This window comes from Fusarium solani, assembly GCF_023522795.1.
Source record: "Fusarium solani strain SB1 chromosome Unknown bctg00000007, whole genome shotgun sequence".
Lineage (NCBI taxonomy): Eukaryota > Fungi > Ascomycota > Sordariomycetes > Hypocreales > Nectriaceae > Fusarium > Fusarium solani.
In genome coordinates this window covers 2092653-2114489 of record NW_027072150.1, presented here as the reverse complement: position 1 = coordinate 2114489, position 21837 = coordinate 2092653, and the positions used below count along the sequence as shown (strand labels likewise).

Genomic DNA, 21837 nt, shown 5'->3' with positions numbered 1-21837 from the left:
CTTCTCTGTCTTTGCTCTCGCGCCCGGCTCTCTATCTCCCAGTCTATTGACCAATAATAAGAATGCCTATTCGTTAATGCCAAAACTGACCAAGATGAGCAAGCGTGAGGACCTTGGCGGGCGCATTTAGGAGAGGGGAAATCACAGCTCAAGCAGTTGTATCACTGTCAAAGCTGTTGAGCCCGTCCTCACACACCTTTGGTCTTCAATTTGTCCCCAATTATCGAGGTCAAATACAGTGAATCAGTGACATTGTTGCCTATATCAATGAGACCATGAGATGCCTCCCCATCAAGGAGCTATCTCTGCATGGACGCAACTTATTGAAGGCAAATGCAAGATCTATGGTGCACTAAGTTCTAGCGGACTCGACAACTAATCATAACGGATCGACAGAGCGAAGTGGTCGAGACTGAGCAGAACGCCGCGCGGCAATCGATAATCCCAGATAGCTTGGCAAAACTTGGTCATTGGCCTGCTTTCTAGTCAGGGGTTCCTGTCTCATGGCGCTCAATAGTTTGAGCCTTAGCGTCAAACGAAGCAGACTTAGTCCTCCTTCTCGGAAACCTCAGCCCGATCCAGCCAGTGAAATGGCGACGGCATGTCTTCCGATTATCTCATTTAAGTCCAAAATAGACAGGATCTTCAACTATTAAATTGCTTGGCGGGTATATATGGGCAGTAGTCAACCCATCCCCGTGTCGCTATGGCGGGGTTCTCTCCGACGTTGAGCGAGCAAATCATGAAGGCATTTGCAGTTGTGACACTGCTTGCGGCGTTCTCCCCCATGGGGGCGTATGGGGGCTTGTGTCGGCCAAGCTCGGCGTTGAGCTCTTCAACCACCGCATCCAGTGAATTCAGTACATTGGCTACTGGTTCGACGACCGTCTCAACGTCTACCATATCTACAACGGCATCCCTAGCCACCGATGCAACGACATCTGGTGAATCTAGTACCTCGGCTACCGAGACCATCTCAACTTCTGCCCTTTCCACCACAGTATCCACCGAATCCAGTAACTCGACTACGGATTCCACTAGCCTCACAACTTCTGTTGTGTCAACCACGACATCTGGCGAGTCCAGTACCGATTCTACGACATCCGGTGAATCTAGTTCCCTAACAGCTGGTTCCACCACTGTCTCAACTTCGATCCTGTCGACGACAACATCCGATGCTGCCACGACCACAACAAGCGCAGCACCCCAAGGAACAGAAGGGCCAAACGGTTGCTGCGGCTATCCGGGCTACTTTGATGGTCACGTCCTCGCCCTCTCTGGTCTGGTTGATGACATCACCGCTGAGGAATGCGCCGCAATGTGCACATCAGATCTCGACTGCACGTGGTACATCTATTACCAACGAAAAGATGGTGATTTCCAATGTAACACGTACGGAGAGACGCCCCCGTTTGTTGTCGACGAGACAAAGCCAACCATCTACTATCCACGAGAATGCAAGACTTGCGCAGAGTCTCAACCACCTCCCCCTCATCAGCCATCATGCATCACCGATATTCCCTGCCGCGACACGGGTACACTGGATGGGACGCAGGTACAATTCTTGGGATTACGCTCAGTCTCGGCCACGGAAAACTGCGGCGACGTGTGTGCTACAGTCTCGGAGTGCACTCATGCGTATCGCTTCTACGACATTACATATGGCTACCGGTGTTCTTTGACCCAAATGGGGTCTGATACTGTCTTCATCCCGGGCACTGAATTCTACCAGCTATGGTATTCGCGTGGCTGCAACCTAGACACGTGTAGAGATGAATAGCCGAAGGGCATATTGTATCCTTTGAAAGGTGTATATAATCATGTTGCGCATAGGAAAGCGGTTCGGTAACAAGGGACGATCTCTATTTTAACGTATTATTTCGTCAAGCTTGTTTCTTTGCCACCAGCCCATTCTTCTCTCTCAGCCCTCTTACATTGTAGATCATTCCCTTCTGTAGTAGCCGGTACGGTTGCAGTTTGCATAACCAGAGCTGAATTAGATGCCCCCAGTATGGCACCCTGGCGACTGCCCCAGTTCCAGCTGCTGAGTCGAGAATCATGCTTGCCATATTGTCGGAGCTTGGCGTGAAAAGGCTCGTCCCAACCTTGTGCCCATCGCTATCCGTGTCACCAATGAGAGCAGAGATAACCTCCACGTGTTTTCCCTCTCCTTTCAACTCAGTATCGAGTGCTTTGCTGAAGGCAGTAATGTATCCTTTTGTGCCGCTGTATACTGACACCCATGGAAGGCCCAGCTCTGCCAAAGACCCAGAATTGATAACGAAACTTGGACTGTCTCGGGTGGCATTTCTTTGAAGAGTGGGCAAGAGCGCGTATGTGAGGAACGTCATGAATGAGATGTTGACTTGAATGAGCTGAGTGATTTGCGCTGGAGTCTGTTCGGTGAAAGTGATGAAGTCTTTGGTCGGGTTGTGACCAATTCCAACATTGTTGACTAGGACTTTGAGATTCAGGTCGGTGATGGAGAATAAAGCGTTCCATGCCTCTTGTCCAGTCTCGCCAGATGCTGTGAATGCTGTTGCGGCATCAAGGACAAGACCCCTGATGTCACGGGAGGGGTGTTTCTCTCGAAGGTCCTTAATGAGAGCATCTAATCGTACGGGATCACGTCCGTGAACAATGACATTGAGTCCACGGCGACATAACTCAACCGCCAAACTCCGACCGATGCCTGATGTCGCTCCTGTAACGAGGGCGTAAGCCTTGTCGTGACCTGCTGTTGGTGGGTGAGAAAGCACATTTCGTGGCTTTGACCCAGCGAGACCCATCTTCTGGAGACCCTCGAAAACGTATATATGGATAATTATCCGTTGATTACAGTAAGAACCTCTTTTTAAGGGGGCATTGGCGCTGGAACCTTGGAAGGGCAAGCGATATTTTGTGTCGTAGGTGGCTGGCAGCCAATAATCGATAAGATAAGAGACTACGACATGCACGAGATAACGCGATAACGGCTGGAACGAGTATTGCGGAATAACGTATATCCGAAATCGCGACATGCTGGAAAGCAACGCGTTTGCTTTAACCTTCCACAGACTCTCACGGCACGAAATGCCCCGATCAAGGATTCCTAGGGCCATATCCCGCTCCTGCGGAATGTTTCTATAGGTGTAAATTTGCGGCCTCTCAATAATGCGTCACAACTGCGAACCCTTCCCAAAAATGAGGTCGCGTCAATGCTAACCTTTTCCCTCCAGCCGGTTGTGTCGCCCGCGTCGTCCTGTATTCTCTCCCACGACAAACCCTATGTCCTTGCCGACAAACCATCCAACGACCCTCACTTGACCATCCTACCATGCCGCAACGCAGCCCATGCTCCTCGACCCTCCAAATCCCATCCAAATGCTCTGCCTCCGATTCCGGGCCGCCGACGCGATCAAACAATGAAGCGGCCGGCGCGACAAGCTGGCAAGGCCTGGGCTCGACATCGCTCTCAAAATACTCGCCAAACAATAAGAACCTTTCCTGTCCCATGCCTCGGCGCAAGCACAAGATGCATTGCGATGGGCAAGGGACGCACGTGGTATATGGACCCCAAATGTCGCCCAGGCCTTGCCAGCTTGTCACGAGCCGCAACAACACAACAACGTCTGTCCCATTCCGAACTCGCTTGGTGAGAGTAAATTTCACTCGCTTCGCGAGCCTTTCGCCCGTAATTTCCATACCATGTGATACCCTCTTGCGCTATCAAGGCCTATTACCCACTTGGCTTCATCACATGCCTGGACCCATATCTAGTCAACTCGTCCCCTGTCAATCCGTCCCCTGTCAATCTGCCATTGTGACCATTGACGTCATCGCCTCCTTATCAATCAGGAGCCCCTTTTCCAACCCCCACTTCCCCGTATGCCCCAGAGCATTTGCTCCCACCTTTTGTCTGCAGGGCCAAAGTCTCGGATCAATTGAGAAGACCTTGATGCTATTTCTGGCCAGTGTTGAAGGAGGAATGCCGGTTTATCATTGGTCAGATAAACTTGACAGGCTCCACCTTTGCTTTCTTGTCTGCCTAATCTGATGCTCACCACAACTGGCCATCGTCAGACATGTCAGACATGACAGCTTCGCCCATATTCACACGTCAATAATCACCAAGAATAATTCCATCATGCCTGCAGAATCAACCATGATCACTAAATATCCTGCCACGCTCATGGGCGACCCGGCCAACTCCTCCCCTTTGATCATCTGCTTCCACGGCTCGGGCGACTCGTGCGCATCCTGGATACCCCTGGCAGAGCTTCTTGGCACCGAATACCGAGTGCTCCTCTGGGACCGCCAGGATCCTTACATGAAACCAGAGTCGCTTATAAACGGGATTTTGTGGTACTTGCACCAAGCGAAACTACCGCCACCTTACGTTTTGGTCGCACATTCATATGGCGGCATGTTTGTGCGGCTGTTTCTTGACCGAAAACACTCCGATGTGGCGGGGGTGGTGCTTGTCGAGACAGGCCAGGAGGCTGAAACAGGCAAAGGAATCGAGGAGAGGCAATACAGGAACCAAATTCTGGGAAATAAGCCCCTTGTGGTCATTCGTGGGAACACGTTGATAGGGAAGTGGAAGCAATACGAAGAAGCCCTTGTTGCCGCTGAGGGTAAGGCTAGTCCCAACCTCGCAGCACAGAAACAAATGTTGGATGCGGCGGATAAGGAGGATGAGCGCCTAAAAAAGGCACAACTAGCACTGTCGCGATGCCATCGCTACGTTCATATTCCGGACTGTGGGCACGACGTTATCCAGCAGAGACCAGAGGCAGTGGTTAAGGAAGTCGCCTGGGTCATGGATCATCTTCAGCCAACGAACGAGCATGCAACTGTGGGGATGAAAACGTTTATGTGGCTAAGAGGTCTGAGAGAGAGGTTCTTGGGTTGATGGAGAATTATGTGCTGTGAGGCTGGAACAACGGGGAGTTTCGTCATCAAGGTTTCGGGTGGTTTTACATACGTCAAAAGGTGAAAAAAAAGGACTGGATACTACTGATCATGCTGGGAAATCAGGTGACATGGGTCAGAACATGACACCTGCTTGAGATGGTGATCCATACTTCAATGAGGTCATCCTTATTTTCGCAACAATTTTACTTTACACAACTCACCCACCTATTTGATGACCAATTGGTGCCGGAAAAAAGGAAATAAAGACATACTAGTATAATTGCTTCTATACACGACCTCAAAATATCGGTTACGGGTCGGCATCGCTTGAATGAGGCTCCTTACGGCTGTCATGAGGCATCTTGTAGGGTAGCTCTAACAACCGACCCGAGCTAAAAATGAGACCTCGGCAGTTGACGCGAATGCAATCAATGCATGATGATCCATACCAAAAGCGGAGAGACCAATCATAGCTCGTCCCCGGATTTTAAAGTCCCCCACTTACCGCGGTCAGGCCATGAACCGAGGCTCAGTTCGTCCTTGGCGTCGGAGATAAGATCCGATATCGGTTCCGAGAGAGACGCTCAAATGTCCCTTTAATCTTCCTCACGAACTGATCAACAACTCAATCTCCAGAATCAACAACCTTCCAATCCTCGACACAATGCCTCCTCCTAATCCAGACTGGGTCAAGGCCCTCAAGCCTTCAGGTCCTCAGGGATCTGAGCTTCTCGAGCAGGAGCGCGCCAAGTCGGACGTCAACGTGGACCAGCTCGCCGACTTTCTCTTCACAAAGGAGGTTCTGGAGCGAAACGCCAAGATTCTCAGCATTTTGGAGTCGGACCCCATCTTTGACAAGTCGCAAAACTACTTTCAGGGCCGAAAGGACAGAATTGAGGCTGCTCTCGCTAGAGGAAAGGCTTTGCAACGGCTTTCTGTCAAGCATAACTGGAGCCAGGATGAGTACCAGGCCGCCAATGACCTCATCAGCGAGCCCACTCCATATGGCCTCCACGCGTCCATGTTTTTGAAGACGCTGGAGGAACAGGGAACGCCAGCACAGCACAAGCTGTTCCTTGAGCCTGCTCAACGCTACGAGTACATTGGCTGCTACGCGCAGACTGAGCTTGGTCATGGATCCAATGTTCGAGGTCTAGAGACAACGGCCACGTGGAATCCCGAGGACAAAACCTTCACTATTCACTCGCCTCATCTCACCGCCTCCAAGTGGTGGATTGGCTCCCTGGGCAAGGCTGCAAACCACGCCGTCGTGGTGGCCCAGCTGATCCTCAACGGCAAGACATACGGCCCTCACCCATTCGTCGTCCCCATTCGAGATCTCAAGACCCACGAACCCCTGGAGAACATCCATGTCGGAGATATCGGCCCCAAGTTCGGTTACAACACCATGGATAACGGCTTCCTTCTCTTCAACCACGTCAAGGTCCCCCACATCAACATGCTCAGCCGCTTCTCGGGCATCGACCCTGAGACGAGCAAGTACATCCGACCTGCTAACCCAGCGCTCGTCTACGGCACCTTGACTTTTGTCCGATCTTCCATCGTCCTTCAGTCTGGATCTGTTCTTGCCCGTGGTGTCACCATCGCTACGCGTTACTGCGCAGTTCGACGCCAATTCCAGGACCGCGATGCTGCTTCGGATGAGGTTGGCGAGAACCAGGTTCTCAACTACACCATGGTTCAGCAGCGTCTCCTGCCCCTGTTGGCTGCTTCTTATGCTCTGCATTTCACCGGCCGTGCTATGATCAAGCTCTATGAAGCCAACCAGAAGCGCATGGCTCAGAAGCTCGGTGCCGGGGACAACGCCGGGCGAGCTCCTGGCCCAGAGGAGCTCAACCCCGGTAGCGATCTCTTGGCTGATCTGCACGCCATCTCGTGCTCTCTGAAAGCTTTCGCATCCACCACGGCTGCTGAAGGTCTTGAAGTTTGCCGTCGAGCCTGCGGTGGCCATGGCTACTCCGCCTTCTCCGGCATTGGCAGCTGGTACGCCGACTACCTTCCCACCGTCACATGGGAGGGCGACAACTACATGCTTACCCAGCAAGTTGCTCGCTACCTGCTCAAGTCTGCCCGCGCTGTCCTGTCGGGCAAGGCTGTCGATAACAGCATCACCCGTGTCTTCAAGGAGTACATCCGAAGACAGGACGTCGGTGCTGCCTTTGATGTCCTCGATAGCGACCAGGATCTGGTCAATGCCTTCGCTTGGCGAGTTGCCTTCTTGACCTTTGAGGCTCTCAAGCACCGTGATGAGGAGAAGCAGTCTTGGAACAGTCTCCTGATTGACTTCTGGCGTCTGTCTACTGCTTACGCTCAGTACCAGGTTGTCAAGTACTTCCACGAGGCTCTCCAAGATGAAGAGACCAAGTCTTCTCTTGACGCCAACACCCAAGAAGTCCTCCACAAGCTGTTCCAGCTCTTTGCTCTGCATCATCTTCAGAGCCACGCTTCGGAGTTCTTCACCAGCGCAGCCACCACAGTCCGTCAGATCCAGCTTGCCCGCACAAAGCGGACACTGGCTCTTCTCGACGACGTTCGACCCCACGCTGTGAGATTGGTCGACTCGTGGAAGTTCCCCGACTGGCAGCTTGACAGCTCGCTGGGCCGATATGACGGCAAGGTGTACGAAGACATGTTCCACAGGGCATCGGAGGTGAACCCTCTGAACGATGTGGTTTTCGATCCTTATCCTAATTCGCCGGTTCTGTTCAGGAAGGATGGGACTGTGAAGTCCAAGCTGTAGGATTTGAGGTGTAGCCCGTTTGATTTCCTTCTGTATCGAATAGTATTGTTGATTAGATGTTAGCATTAGAAGTGACTAGAATGATTAGAGCCATAAGAATATAGTATTTTTTCATAATCTGATTGAACAGCTGCCAATGTATATACATCTGGTTTTTGTTGTTGAGTATCCTCACGACTATCAAGAAATTATTCGCTAACATCAAATAATTATCAACACATACGGGACTTAAAACCCGACGCCGTAGACCCCTATGTGTTTTCTCATATTGCTTAACCAATCTGCCTCATATAGGACAGTGTTCTTCATAGTTGAGTGAGGGTTCATACCTTGGATGACAGTGATGAGTTGTCAGACGCCAATTTTACCTCGCTTCCCCGGAAGATGCGAGCTATTTATTTCATGATTGGTATTGTTGTAGGTACGCTCTGTGGTAGTTCCTCGCTGTAAAATGAGTTGTGGTTGGAAAAGGTTGAATTACCCGCTGAGCTGCAACCAACAGCGCAGAAGGATGGACATTTGTTCAAAAGTGGATATCAAACTGCCAGGGGCGTAATGATGGAACAGGAGTTGTTCTTGCTTTCGAGTTCTCATGTCCCAGATCAGGGTCCAGGATATGAAGCTTGCGTATCGAACGAGGTGCTCCAAAACTCTCGGCCGTGTTCCTCAGGCACCACGGAACGGAAAGGCGAGTTTATCCCATTCTGTGATAGAGCAAAATACAACGGCCCTGCATAGCCAAAGTCCTCTTCTAGCCCACCTTTGAAACAAGACGGCGTCGATCCAGGGACAGGGGCTGATCTTTGCGTATCCAATCATCTCACTTTGCTTCTCAGAGAGCGCACGATGAGTCCCGATTAGGAAATGACAGAGAATTTTGATTAGGCTCTGTGCTGGCAGATTAGAGATGGATCCCGGCGGGCAATGGATCTTAAACGGGCTCGAAAGACTAGCTGAAGGCTTCAAGCTGAATGGACCCTGGCCTGAGTGTTAGGGCTGAGGGTCTGTATAAAGACTCGCGAGGTAGGATGCTCACTAGTTCTGATCTCTAGCTTCCTTCAAGCCAACTTCTCTACACTCGTTCTTTGTTATATTGCTTTTATCCTCGACATGGCTCTCAGGTCTCTTTCCTTGCTAGGCCTCGCCCTGGGCTTGGTCTCTGCTGCACCAAACACCCGATCAGTCAAGATCACCATCGAACACGAGGGCCCCCTCGACCCTTTCTTCGTCGTCGACTTTCCCGACCCCGGTGTCCTCCAGGCCGAAGACGGCACATGGGTCTCTGTTGCAACACAAGGTGAAGACAAGAAGATGCCATATGCCACCGCCGACGAGATACTTGGCGAATGGAAGGTGGCAGGGGATCTCTGGCCCGGTAAAGGATGGACCAATAACGAGAACATCTGGGCTCCTGATCTGCGACGCCTGGACGACGGCTCATACATCATCTACTTTGCCGGTCAGCATGGCTCTTTGCCTGGCAACCCTCACTGTATCGGTATCCTTCGCTCCGACAGCATCACCGGCCCCTACAAGCACGATGATGAGCCTTGGTTCTGTCCCCCCGAGGGCTGGAACAAGGTCATTGACGCAGCCGGCTTCAGGGACACGGACGGCAAACGATACGTCGTCTACAAGCAAGAGGGCGACACGAGCGGCCCGACCGGCGGTAACCCCCTCTTCCTCCAGGAGGTAGAGAGCGACGGCAGGACTATGGTCGGAGACGCCGTCCTCCTCCTCGACCGTATCGAATCTGAGGATGGCATGTCGACAGAGGCGCCTAACATCGTGTTACTAAAGAACGGCATGTATGTCCTATTCTACAGTTCGGGTCACTTTGAGAACATTAACACCTACGACATTAAATACGTCTATGCCACCAAGGTGACCGGCCCCTACACCCGTGCCGAGGGATCTCTGATCAACGCTTCTATGTTTGGTCTCAAGGGCCCTGGTGGTGCGACGAGCAACGAGGCGGGAGACACATTGTTGTTCCACGGCTGGTGTGTTGAGAAGTACAAGCGCTGCTTGTACGGTGTTCCTTACAAGGTGTCTAACCCTTGCAGACCTTAAGGGAAAGGCTACCGAGCCGTGGATTCGCTTAGGAGGTGCTTTATCACTTGGGCACTATTCTTCTTTGAAGAGGATATCCATTTCATGAGTGACACTATTGATTAGATTTGGCTATTAATGAAACTTCTCTTTGCCTAGAATATGCTTAATTACCAGTAAATATCTGACGGCTATTATCCATTTGTCCATGAACTCTTCTTCAATGACTATGACCTGAAGCAGCTGAGACTGGGTGGCGCTTTAAGTACGCAGTATTGCCCTTCTTGTACTCGTAAACTTCCCACTTCAAATGTCTGAGGCATCGAAAGTCGCTGAATGAATGGCGAAGGTCCCTGCGCATCATCGTGAATCACCGTTCATTGTAGGCGAGAAGGTGATTCTTCATCCGGTATTTTGGCAGCTGCCACCACTTGCCGACGCAGAGGGGAGAAGTTCCATGGGAGATAATAGAAACTGACAGTATCAGAAGACTCTATTTATGGTGCGTGTACCCCTATCAGACATGGAATACTGGATTGCAGCCACGGAAAGGGTCAATCAGAGCAAGACTTATCACAGCCCATCTCTATCTGGTCAGTAGAGCCTCGAACACGAGACTGGCTCGACACCGACCTAGAGAGCACTAATGCCAAAGGCTATCTCTGAATGAGTTAGGGTTTCAAGTATAAATAAGTTGCTGAGATCGATCTCCTTGTCCCTTTAGATTCTACATTAAAACATACCAATCCTATCAACGATCTCAGCCGCATCAAACGTCTCTGTTAGAGCTTATCAACCCATAAAATACTCAACAAAAATGTGCGTGCGAACTTTCACCAGATGGACCTGCGCCGAATGCCGCAAATTCTTCAAACAGGAGCAGAAAGAGAGCATGTGCGTCGAGGCAGGCAAGAAGACGCCTCCAGTCATCGGTGCCTGTGGGAGGATCAATGGGGCAGATGTTTCTATTTATGATGTTTTCTGTCCTGCTTGTCAGAAGGAGGCTGACAGGTTGCTTGAGGAAGAGAAGAAGAAGCGTGCGGCTAAGACGTAGATGGGAATGGCCAGGAGAGAACTAGTGATGAACAATTCGATGAACGAACTGTAGTATAGCTAAACAACTACTATAATTCTGTACTCTGTAGTAACTTTTTCCACGTCAATCAAACCAACTCAATCTGCTGTCTCCAGGGCGGTGGGCGAGGCTCAGCCGGAATGATATGTCTCACAAGTATCTTCCAGACGGCACTGCACAGCGAGAGTGCCCTTGATTCACTGTCACTCAATGATCTATACGCAGAGTCATGAAACAGCTTTCTTTGACCAATCCCCTTGAGCAGAAAAATATATATAATTACATGGGTGTAATGGGATCCTGTACTCATAAGCTACCTATACAATAGCATCAACCCCTTTAATAGCTACTGGGAAGCTGTTGCAAGTTTTATGGCCCATTGCCGATGATCGTGCTTTCACAATATGGATGCCTGGACATAGGTATATTAAGATTTTGGTATGTGTTCTCTGTTCTGAATTACGATCATGTACTGCAATCAATGATGAGCGAAGAATAGACTGTGCGTTGGTTTAAGGTGGATTGCCTATGGCGTTTCTCACAAGTCGACTTTTATCGCTACTTACGAAGCTCTAGAGTATACCCAGCAGTATTCTGGTTTTCAACATGATGCCTGAGCGGCATGGGCTTCCATAAGTTGGGTATTATCATCGCCTCAGGTAAGCTGTACATACTGTCGGCGCTTATAGGTATCTATCTCAAGAGTGCGATATACTCGGATAAAACTGTCGTTTTAATCGTCAAGCTTGGGTAATAAGGCAACCAAGGCAAGCTAGCCTAAACGAAGCAACATCTCTTACATAGCTTGTGCAGACTTGGACATAGTCTGATCCACTACCCTACAATCTCCTGCCCTGTGATCATCGGACTTTCGGCCTTCGCCTTCGCGTGTCTCGGACTTTTCTTATTATCCGCCGACCAGCAGCCAGCCTCCCAAGCCTTCCCCACCACCTCCACACATCTCCCCCATATGTGCATTGCACATGCATTATGCGGGTAGATGCAGGCCTCTCAAACAGATCAAGGGGCTTCTTGGCCATGATCGTCGATGGGGAAGCGGAGGTCGGCGATTGGAAAAGCCGACATAGCGGTTAGTCGCATTGAACGTGGAGACTAAAGCATGCGAGATACTGATACAAATAAATAGGAGACGCGTAGACATCAGTGTAGTTTGAGGACATAAGAAAATGACTGGCTTGGACCATTCATTCAACTGTTCAGCCATGTTTCGCATGCTGGAGGGTCTGCTTTGCCGCAGTCACCTCGCAATTGCCCTTGCATTCGCGGTGTTTATCTACCTACTCTCATTTGTATGTCGTCTAAAATCAAGAGAGATGCTCGCTAACATGGGTAATAGTTCCTTTACGGAAGATATTTCCAGCCACTAGCCGGGCTACCAGGTAAGTAAGCCAACTTTGCTCCGAGGCATCTTCCTGATCTTATAAAGGACCTCAGCTTTCAAGATACACTGATATCATTCTCAAGTATCATTGGCTCCGTGGAACACAAGCACAATATGTCCACCATCTTCATCAGCACTACGGTTGGATTGCCATGCTCCGATGTCTCGTTTGCTCGCTGACTCCTATGGCCTAGGTCCCATTGTCCGTATTGGACCCAACGAAGTTGACATTTCTCAAATCAGCGCCGTCAAAGAGATCCACAGCGTCAAAGGCGGCTACAAAAAGTCCCCATTTTACGAACTACTTGTGCCCGGCACAACCAACGTCTTCAACTCGACAGATACGGAATTTCACCGTCGACATCGTCGCATTCTGTCCTCCCCTCTTTCGGAGTCGTCTATCAAAACCGTCGAATCAGCTGTTGACCAGAAAGTCAAATTGGTAATCAGCAAGATGGCGGAGGAAATGGCGGCGAGACAAGTCACAGATGTCGCAAAAATGTGGTTGTTCATGGCAACTGACATTATTTCTGAGTTGAGCTTTGGCGAGTCGTTCGGCATGTTGGAAGCTGGCAAGGTATGGGAACCTAGCGCCAAAGAAGTCAATTAGTCACTGACGCTCTTGATAGAAGAACCAGTATATCGAAGACCTGGAAGGGCTGGCAGCCCGAGGTCCTATCCTCACAACTTTTCCAACCCTCATTGCCATCGCTAGAAAGATTCCCCTTCCAGTCCTTCAAAAGACGGCGGCAGCGGCGGCGAGGTTGAGGAATTACGCGCAGCAGGCTGTCCTCAGGTATAAGAGAGACTTCGCGAGCAATCCAGCTGCAGCCAAGCCGATGCTGTTCAAGAAGCTGTTTGAAGCAGGCGAAGATGGCATCTCCGATGAAGAGATCCGAGCTGAAGCACAAGCCTACATCGTGGCTGGATCAGACACCACCGCTACCACGTTGACATACCTGATCTGGTCTGTCTGTCGAGACATGAAAGTCAAGCAAACGCTCGTCTCAGAGCTCAACAAACTCCCAGCTGACTTTGGTGACAACGATCTTCGCTCCCTTCCGTATCTCAATGCCGTCATTGATGAAACGTTGAGACTCTACGCGGCAGCGCCATCTGCCCTTCCTCGGGTAGTCCCACATGGCGGCTCTACCCTGGCTGGATATTACCTTCCGCAAGACACGGTTGTGTCGACACAAGCATGGACATTGCACCGTGATCCGACGCTATTCCCAGGCCCTGAGCGATTTAACCCCTCAAGATGGTTGGAGGCGACCAAAGAGATGAGGGATGGGGTTATGCCATTCGGTGGGGGAGCTAGAGGCAAGCATCACTGCTCTTGTTTTTACCATCCTTGCTGGTTCGAGTGGTGCTAACAATCTGACCAGTTTGCATCGGCAAGCATCTCGCCAGAATGGAACTTCGGCTGGGCACTACACGATTCTTCCGCACCTTTCCTTCTGCGACAGTGTCGAGAAGCAAGGGCATGTCCGATCAAGATATGATTCCCAAAGTGTTTTTCTTGCTGGCACCAAATGGAGGGCGTTGTCTTGTTGAAGCCAGATAAGCCACCTTGCCAATCTAACGCCAACGAGACATCACTGGAAGTGCTTTGAGGGTCTGGATATTACATAGGGCATGCTTTGGATGTAGACGAGAGAAAGACTAGCGCTGAGATGGCCGAGCGGTGTTTAAAGCACATTGGTCTGCCGGTTAGGGTTTCTAGACTATGCTCTCAAAGCAAAGAAAGGTATACAATGCCAGAAAGGCTGTAATATCTTCCACCTAAGTCCATTAAAGTGACTGGCTATGCAATCGGGATCAATGAGTCTCAGGGCCACTGGTAGTAGTTGAACATTGAGCTACGACCGCAATACCCAAGCCTTTCATGTAGAGACGAGTCGAATAAATGACCTAACTCAGATACCACTGGCCATCTTTCCTCCTCCTCGGCCCTGATTTGATAAAGAAAAGCCTTAATAGCAACTAGGTTAATACTCTAGCTCTCTGAATCGATTTTGAACCCAAGCATCGTATTCTTCGTCGGTGAGGTATCCCTCCTTGCCCTCGTTACGATCGTCTGTCAGCCACAGATCTTTTCTCGCGTATCCGAGGCCTATACATAGCGGGCACAGGAAGTTATAAGAGCAGTCACCAGCGACCCAATCAAAGGAAAAATTCTGTGCAATCTTGCGACCACCCCCCGCAGCCGGCACAAATGCTTCAACCTTTCCCACAAATGCCACACTCGCCATTTTCTACCCGTGCGATGACATCGGGCACCCTGAGGTCGCCACAGAGTATCATGTCCTCTTGGCCGAGAGCTGTTACCGGGATTTTCCACGTCGAGTCTTTGTCGAGAGTCTGGGGCAGAGTAAATGGCCGGTCATCGTTTGGGCCATCACCTGGCTGGTTAAGGTAGTACTCATAGACTTCGAGATCGCTATTATCTTGGAGTCGCCCGCAAGGGTTCCATTCAGGGATTTTGGCGCAGATAAGTGTATTAGTCGAGCCATCTTCCAGTCCCTGCGGCTGCACAAGGAGATGCCAGCTCCACTCTCTTGTCCACTCGAGGATCTCGAGCCATAGCTCTAGGGGCAATGTCTTTTTTCCTTTCTTGGTCGTGATAAGACCTGGAGATTGTCGAACGATGGTATCGATAAAATTGACTGTGAGGCCAATGGCATCCAACATGAGGATTGACTTCCTTTGGAGCAGCTGATTGAGCTTGGTTGGGTCGGCTGGCTTCATGATGTGAGATTGGGTGGCTTGTGCGGATGAAAAGATGTGAGATAGACAGGACCGGTGACTGAAAGTTGGTGTGATATATATAAGAAAATAGATTAAACACGCTTGATGAAAATTTTACCTGAAGGTTTGATGCTACATGTATTGCTTTTTTCAGAGCGTTGGGTGGCTGTAGTAACCTTCGATTCTACCGAGGCTATAGCAGTGAGTTTTGATGCTATCATGTGTTTTTATCAGTGTGTTCTTTGGTATTGTGTACGACGGAGACGTCATTGAAATCAAGAATTCTACCGATAGCCCTTTCTTGTGTGAACAGAACGTTTCGCCAGATTTTACGAAAAGGAAACACAGACGGCCCATGTTGCTAAAAATGAGAGATGCTGAGATTCGCGATTAAGGTCCGTGGAGAAGTTCCAGATTGCACATGAATCGAATCAGAGCGATTTATTGTGCTCAATGGGGTCATGTAGCTCGGGATGTCGAAACTGTTGATCAAAGGGGATGTACGAGTAGCCGTTTTAAACTGAGATACATGCACTGATATCCATCATCCACCCCCTGTTCGTCGCTCACTATACAGCAAACCCCCTCAAGCCGTCTTGCCATCCCACTTCTGTGCTTCTCCAATGATAGGCTTCAGAAGCTCAGGCAGAACAACCGCCGCATCACCAACAAAGATCCAATCTTTGTCTGGGACGACACTCTTGGCATCCTCCGCACGCGTGTTGATATAGGCCACCCTTGCACCCTTGTTGCGGGCCATGGCGGCGTATCCAGCTGCCGGCCAGACCCTGTTGGAGGTTCCGATATTGAGGCAGAGATCGATTGGATCGGGGTCTTCGAATAGAGCCTCTGTCTCATTCACGATTTGGAGAGGTAGGGGCTCGCCGAACCAGACTACATCAGGTCGGAGGATATTGGCCTTGCACTTGGGGCATTGCGGGAGATCCTCTTTTGTCAGGCCTGACGACAAACGAACTTGAGCGACTGGATCGGCCGCAGCTTCTTCCGGGTGTTTGAGAGCGGCTAGATCTCTTGTGGTCGGGGTGTTGGCCTCGTACTTGTCTCCAAGAATCTGAGCATGCTTCCGAGCAATGCCTGCAAGTAGAAGTGGGCTTGCTCTTGGCTTATTATCGGGGTCGATGCTCCCCATGGTCTCTTTCTCGTCTTTGGAGGGGTCGAGAGCGGGTGTAAGACATTCTTCAAAGTTGCCACGCTCTACGTACCCGCATCCGATCTTGTCGATGCATGACAAGGTGAATAAGTTTCCATGAAGTTCCTTCATCTGGCCAGGTGGGTGTCCCGCACGGGGACTCAGGTTGTCGACATTCTGCGTCAGGGCAACGAAACCTGGTACTTGACGAGCGAGCTCAGCCAGGGCGTAATGAGCTGGGTTCGGCTTTGCACGGAGAGCTTCCTGTCGACGATATGAATAGAATTGCCAGACAAGGCCAGGGTCATGACGGAAGCCAGCAGGCGAGGCGACCTGCGTCACGTCCTGGCTCTTCCATAACCCGCTGGTTCCTCTAAAGACTGCAAGGCCTGAAGATGCTGACAGACCAGCTCCAATGACGGCGATAATGCGCTTTGACTTTTTGAGGGTGTCGTGAAAGTCAGCGACCGCTGCGGGGTCCAGATTGGTATTGGTAGAGTCGGCCATCGAGACGAAGTGTTAATTCACGCTTGTTTGGGTTTTCAAAGGAGTCTTGAGAAACTCAATGAGAGGAAATAACTTTCTTTAAACTCGTATCTTGAGTTTGATGCCTGCCAGGTAGATACAAGGCAGCAAGGCAGCAAACCAGGCACCCAGTGTTGCCTGCTTACTCGATGATCCCTCTGGTTAGCCAGCCAACCAGTCGATAAGTAAATATCTTTCCACTTTGAGTACGCCTCAGATCTCACCACTGGAAATTCTACCATCAGCCCATAACGGCTGAGGCTAGGGTTAAGCAGCCCTCGGCGCAAGAATAGTCCCATTAAGGGTTACCTCGCTAAAACAGAAAAAGGAGCCGGTTGCCTGGAACGGCAATGGTTCGAAGATGTATTTGCAACGCATTACAGTCGTTTCACCTGTGACTCACGATCAAGATTCGCCCGCATATCAAGGGCGGTCAGTAAGATACTGCGGCACAAGGGTCAAGCAAAAACGAGGCAGACCATCTCAATGCTCTAAGGGTATAGCTTTGATGAAGTACCTAGGTTTATTTATATAGAGTAACCCTTAACCAATAACAAAACTATTCTAAGAACAGTTAATATTATTAAAGGCTCTTATCATTCTTCCATGGAATATTCCCCATTATTTCTGCCCTTGGCCCAGGATACACTTATTTCTGCGCCTTCCTCGGATCGCATTCTCCTCTAAGCCTCGTGGCTGTGCAGCTTCTCACCCCTTTCCACTCTGGGGTGATTATGCCTTCTTTTCTATCATGAGTCACCAGGTGCATACAAGAAGAAACATATTGAGTCAACAATTAACCGCAATGAAAAGAGGAAACCCGAATTGGAAACCTGTTTGTGCTAACTGTCGCTGTGAGCCTAACCTGAATCTCGCCCTGCATCCTCAAGGCTTCATTATTGGTCAGCTTCAATCTGACAGCAGCATCGCTTAAAATTGTGACTAAGATCACCACATCATGGCAACATCACGCACTAGAGTACTATTTACTATCATCGATACGTACCGCAAGACATGATTTATCTTAGAGTATTATAGACCTTTCCCCGTCTGACGAGTTTACCCTCCATGTCCATCTAATGAACATCAACGGGATAGACTTCTTTGCAAAGCTCCCCCCGAGATCCGTATCAGAATCATGGGTCAAATGTCCTCCAAATCAGCGATATCCCGAATCATCCAAGCCTCGCCGGCAATGCTTGCACAGTGGATCCAATCAAGGAAAACGATAGTGCGAGCAGTATTGATCAACCTTGTCGGCGGCGATATTTATGGCGACCTCCTACACGACGCATTAGCCATCATTCACATGCCACCTATCGACTCTTCCTCCACAGACTCGATTCTTCACCATGTTGGACTGTGGTTAACGAAAGAACTCTTGGATCCCTTCGAGCAAAATGATGGCGAGACTCTCGATATGCTATACCGACTCTTCTCTCGCCTCGCTGTCTTCATCGAGGACTACATGACCAAGGCAACGGCCCCTTTCCCACCTCGAGCCTACCTCTGTCTCCCAAGGATGAAGTCGATGGACGGCGAACTGTATTTCCGGGATCAAACCATAGACGCACAACATGTTAAGCTCGACGACCTGACTTGCTCAGAGAGAAACCGCTTTCTGCGTGCGTTTGTACGATACGAACTGCTCTGCAATCTGTACACCCCGCGGCTCTGGAAAATCGTGGAGCCTAGCGAATACGGCGACCAAGTCAAGCAGTCACATTCAAACCTTCATATCTGGGAGTATGAGATGCTACATTGCGTCCGCGAATATACTCGAAGCGTCTATGCGGCCATCTTTGCAAACTTCACTCCTTCATGGCTACCGAACGACCAAACGGCCTCGGGCTCCGAGTCTTCTAGCGGGAAGGAATTGCTCTATCCCGATAACTTTTGGACCAATCCGAATGAATACTTTTGCAACTTGGAGCTGCCGCGCAGCTGCTACCACTCAGCGTCGTTTCTGCACCTGCGAGGCTTCGATCTTCTGACTCACGCCCTGGTATATTCAGAAAGCAACCAGGGAAGCTACAAAGATCTCCGAAAGTGGTTCCTCGCTATGTCTGCGGAATGGGCAGGGACCGAAGACTTCCGCGCGCCCTCTCAGGACCACTCGCTTGCACAGGACCAAGGTCCTACGTCCGCTTCTTGTGCAGACATTGGAGTCCGAGGCCAATTATTTCAGAAGATTTCAACCGTTCTTATGAGGGAAGGCGTCGTGTCATATCCACAAGTTATGGGGTTGAGCATGTATGTTCAGCTCCGAATATACCGACAACGAGCATGGCCATTTTTCGAAGACGCAAGGTTCTACCCAGGAGTGGACAGCCTGTGTCACTTCCCAAGCCTGGATGAGCTTGCTGAGCAAGACCGTCTCGTGAAGCTCAAATTCCCCTACCCGGAAGGCGAACAACAACGGAGGAGGTCACGGAAATGGCAGGACTTTTTCGCTGGAAGGGAGTCGGGTAATGATTTCGACTGGCAGGATGATGACGGCAAGCTGGAGCGTGTGGCTGGTGAGCGGATTACCATACCGCGCATCTTTGAGCGTCCAGTTACGGAGAGGCTGATTCCTTTTTGGCGGTATGGGATGCCGATGAGCACGGAGTAGGAAGTTGAGCAACATAAATTTGGGTATAAGGCGTTAGGAAGTTGGTTGAACCAAGGAGTATGTAGGCCATGGGCCGGAGGTTCGCTAGCCCGCTGCAGACTTGCCGCACGATTGTTTACCAGTTACTTGTTAAATGAGCGATTGGAATATGCAACTTAATATTGCAGCCCTATCTGTATAAAAATTGACGGAACACGGCGTGGATGCCGTACACTTCCCGAGAGATCGATGTTTGTCGGACGACTTCTTTTACTGAATTCCCTTGGTTAAAGCAAGTACTCCGAGTATAACAATTAAACAAGCGTCAAGTGAAGGGGAAATAGAAAATTGGCCTCGGGACGCCTTATGGTTGTTTATAGCTCGTTGTGAGTAGAGGAAACCCAATGTGTTGGCCGTAGATATAGGGTATCTCACCCTTGCTGAAGAGTGTAGAGCGGCCAAAAAAAAGTCCGTCTCCGTGCTGACCTGCTGCCCAACGCGATGGGACGTCTTTTACCTCTAACAACCTAATCGCCGAATGAAAGATCAATCGGCCACCATATCAGAGCACAATGTTTGACAGACTGAAATCTCTGTTCTCTAGCAAGCGAAGATGCGGAGTCTGCCTCTTCAAACTGGAGCCCGGTGTTGGATCGCTCAAACTCGACGTCGATAACTCTCCAGACTTTCTCTTCGCAGAGTCTGACTGTCACGAGTTTACGCGCGATGACCTTGGTAAATCAGCCAACCGTGGATGCCGGAGGTGTAAAAGCATCATGGCAACATTCGACTCGTATGGGGCCAACTTCTCAACAGCCAGATGGTGGCCTGGACAGCCAGGGATGAGGGAGCCTTATCTGGAACTGGTGGAGGCCAGTTTGAAATTTGAACTCAATGCACTCCCCAAGACCGACACCGCTCTGCTAGAACGAGATCCTAGCGTCAACTCACTTCATCCGTGTATTCGACATGGGTTCAGAGTTGCTGGCAGTACCGGAGACGACAAGTGCCTTGACCAAGCAGCTGCTTGGTTAACCTCATGTCGTCAACACCATGACGATTGTCGCCCCAACGAGGTGTCATTTTGTCCCACCAGACTCCTCTTTCTTGGGGACGAAAACACAGAAATGATCAAGTTGATCGAGAACCTCCCCAAGGAAACAACCTACGCCGCGCTCAGCCACCGTTGGACAGAAGAGACACTCAAAGTTCGATTGGTGCACAGCAATCACTCCGAGAGGCTTTCGAGTGGGTTCTCACTTGACAAATTTCCTCCCATGATGCAGGATGTTATCTACCTGCTTCGCAGACTTGGAATCATGCATGTTTGGATAGATTGCATGTGCATCATCCAAGACGACCGCGAGGATTGGCGACGCGAAGCAGCAACCATGGCATCTGTTTATTCTAATGCTGAGCTTACCGTTGCCGCTACCATGGCAGAGCAAAGCCTTTTCAGCCGTCGCGATGGAAAAGAGTATGCCCAAGTCGACGTCAACGACGATGGCGAGGCGCTCATCTTCCTGCGCCATAATCTCCCGCATTTCACGTGGCAAGACATGGAATATGACTGGTTCGAAGGTGACGAGTTTGTGGACGCAGAACGGGAGTGGCCTCTACTTTCTCGCGGCTGGACGTACCAGGAACAACTTCTCTCAAAAAGGACACTGCACTTCACAAGACACGAGATTATATGGGAATGCAACAACGCCATGGAGTGTGAGTGCGGTTGGTATGTGCATTCTGGCATACTAGAAATGCCTGGAACAACACAAAAGAAGCAGTCTGTCGAGTCCAAATCTTGGAATCAGATTGTCAAGGAGTACTCTAAGAGAGAGTTAACATTCGGCACCGACAAGCTACCCGCCCTGGCAGGAATTGCCAAGGCTTTTAATGAGGGAAACGATGGCCTGGGACAATATGCTTGCGGTATGTGGGAGCAACAACTGGAAAACTCGTTCTTCTGGTCCCTTGCAGAAGACCCGAAGCCGAAGCCCGACAACAAATCCTTGCCTTCGTGGTCATGGGCGTCCGTGTCTGGGAACATTTCTTGCTGGGAAGTGTCCGTTGAGAATATCGAATTTGGGGGAGTGAGCCTGTCATACAACGGCGAGCCGGTCATGGGCGAGGCAACGGAGGCGGTTGTGACCTTGTCTGGACCTTTGGTCCAAGCTACACTTGAATACGGCCAGGAATCATTGGACGGCGTTGAGGCATCTTCGACAACAGGAGAAGAGAGCCCTGATATTGTCAGCAGCCAGGGAGGTCGTCACTATAGGCTTCGAGTCGGTGAAAAGTTCTCGACCTTTCGTCCAGATTACACCCTCGACAATCCCGGCCCGGCAGCCATCCCACCTGGCTCTCCAGTATTCTGCCTCATCTTTGGAAGAAGCACTTCGAGTTCATTTGACCCCGAGCAAGGCATCACAGACGAACATACTGCCGCTTGTTTCCTAGTTCTCACCCCTGTTGACGAGACTAACTCTGTGTTCCGACGTATTGGTCTCTTCGATGGCAGTTCTGAGGATGATGAAGACTCTTGGGAACTGGAACCACTGTTGAAATTGTCGCAAAAGAAGCAAGTGACTCTGATATAGCCTACAGACCTAAGAATATCCTGTTTGGAGCTGGG

At 50.3% G+C, this 21837-nt stretch overlaps 11 protein-coding genes across 11 annotated transcripts; 8 read left to right on the top strand and 3 right to left on the bottom strand.

Annotated features, from left to right (window-relative positions):
- Positions 1-706: 706 nt before the first annotated feature.
- On the top strand, positions 707-1780 carry MRS44_011590 (uncharacterized protein; the record flags this gene model as incomplete). The annotated part of the gene is made up of 1 exon (XM_046270783.2): positions 707-1780. One exon carries the CDS (start codon positions 707-709, stop codon positions 1778-1780), a length of 1074 nt encoding a protein of 357 aa, XP_046134695.2.
- A 103-nt stretch (positions 1781-1883) lies between these two features.
- On the bottom strand, positions 1884-2789 carry MRS44_011589 (uncharacterized protein; the record flags this gene model as incomplete). Its single annotated transcript, XM_046275697.2, has 1 exon — positions 1884-2789. The coding sequence occupies one exon, from the start codon at positions 2787-2789 to the stop codon at positions 1884-1886; it is 906 nt and encodes a 301-aa protein (XP_046134696.1).
- Positions 2790-4126: 1337 nt separating this feature from the next.
- Positions 4127-4894, top strand: MRS44_011588 (uncharacterized protein; the record flags this gene model as incomplete). The annotated part of the gene is made up of 1 exon (XM_046278382.2): positions 4127-4894. One exon carries the CDS (start codon positions 4127-4129, stop codon positions 4892-4894), a length of 768 nt encoding a protein of 255 aa, XP_046134698.2.
- Positions 4895-5560: 666 nt separating this feature from the next.
- On the top strand, positions 5561-7657 carry MRS44_011587 (uncharacterized protein; the record flags this gene model as incomplete). The annotated part of the gene is made up of 1 exon (XM_046275698.2): positions 5561-7657. One exon carries the CDS (start codon positions 5561-5563, stop codon positions 7655-7657), a length of 2097 nt encoding a protein of 698 aa, XP_046134699.1.
- A 1110-nt stretch (positions 7658-8767) lies between these two features.
- MRS44_011586 (uncharacterized protein) lies at positions 8768-9730 on the top strand (the record flags this gene model as incomplete). Its single annotated transcript, XM_046283326.1, has 1 exon — positions 8768-9730. One exon carries the CDS (start codon positions 8768-8770, stop codon positions 9728-9730), a length of 963 nt encoding a protein of 320 aa, XP_046134700.1.
- Positions 9731-10526: 796 nt separating this feature from the next.
- On the top strand, positions 10527-10763 carry MRS44_011585 (uncharacterized protein; the record flags this gene model as incomplete). The annotated part of the gene is made up of 1 exon (XM_065619784.1): positions 10527-10763. The coding sequence occupies one exon, from the start codon at positions 10527-10529 to the stop codon at positions 10761-10763; it is 237 nt and encodes a 78-aa protein (XP_065475856.1).
- Positions 10764-12346: 1583 nt separating this feature from the next.
- MRS44_011584 (uncharacterized protein) lies at positions 12347-13753 on the top strand (the record flags this gene model as incomplete). The annotated part of the gene is made up of 3 exons (XM_065619783.1): positions 12347-12763; positions 12816-13494; positions 13575-13753. 3 exons carry the CDS (start codon positions 12347-12349, stop codon positions 13751-13753), a joined length of 1275 nt encoding a protein of 424 aa, XP_065475855.1.
- A 424-nt stretch (positions 13754-14177) lies between these two features.
- On the bottom strand, positions 14178-14937 carry MRS44_011583 (uncharacterized protein; the record flags this gene model as incomplete). Its single annotated transcript, XM_046280969.2, has 2 exons — positions 14178-14302; positions 14424-14937. The coding sequence occupies 2 exons, from the start codon at positions 14935-14937 to the stop codon at positions 14178-14180; spliced, it is 639 nt and encodes a 212-aa protein (XP_046134702.2).
- Positions 14938-15523: 586 nt separating this feature from the next.
- Positions 15524-16594, bottom strand: MRS44_011582 (uncharacterized protein; the record flags this gene model as incomplete). The annotated part of the gene is made up of 1 exon (XM_046283327.2): positions 15524-16594. One exon carries the CDS (start codon positions 16592-16594, stop codon positions 15524-15526), a length of 1071 nt encoding a protein of 356 aa, XP_046134703.1.
- A 1156-nt stretch (positions 16595-17750) lies between these two features.
- Positions 17751-19226, top strand: MRS44_011581 (uncharacterized protein; the record flags this gene model as incomplete). Its single annotated transcript, XM_046283328.2, has 1 exon — positions 17751-19226. The coding sequence occupies one exon, from the start codon at positions 17751-17753 to the stop codon at positions 19224-19226; it is 1476 nt and encodes a 491-aa protein (XP_046134704.2).
- Positions 19227-19777: 551 nt separating this feature from the next.
- MRS44_011580 (uncharacterized protein) lies at positions 19778-21802 on the top strand (the record flags this gene model as incomplete). The annotated part of the gene is made up of 1 exon (XM_046268974.2): positions 19778-21802. One exon carries the CDS (start codon positions 19778-19780, stop codon positions 21800-21802), a length of 2025 nt encoding a protein of 674 aa, XP_046134705.1.
- Between the last annotated feature and the right edge of the window lie 35 nt (positions 21803-21837).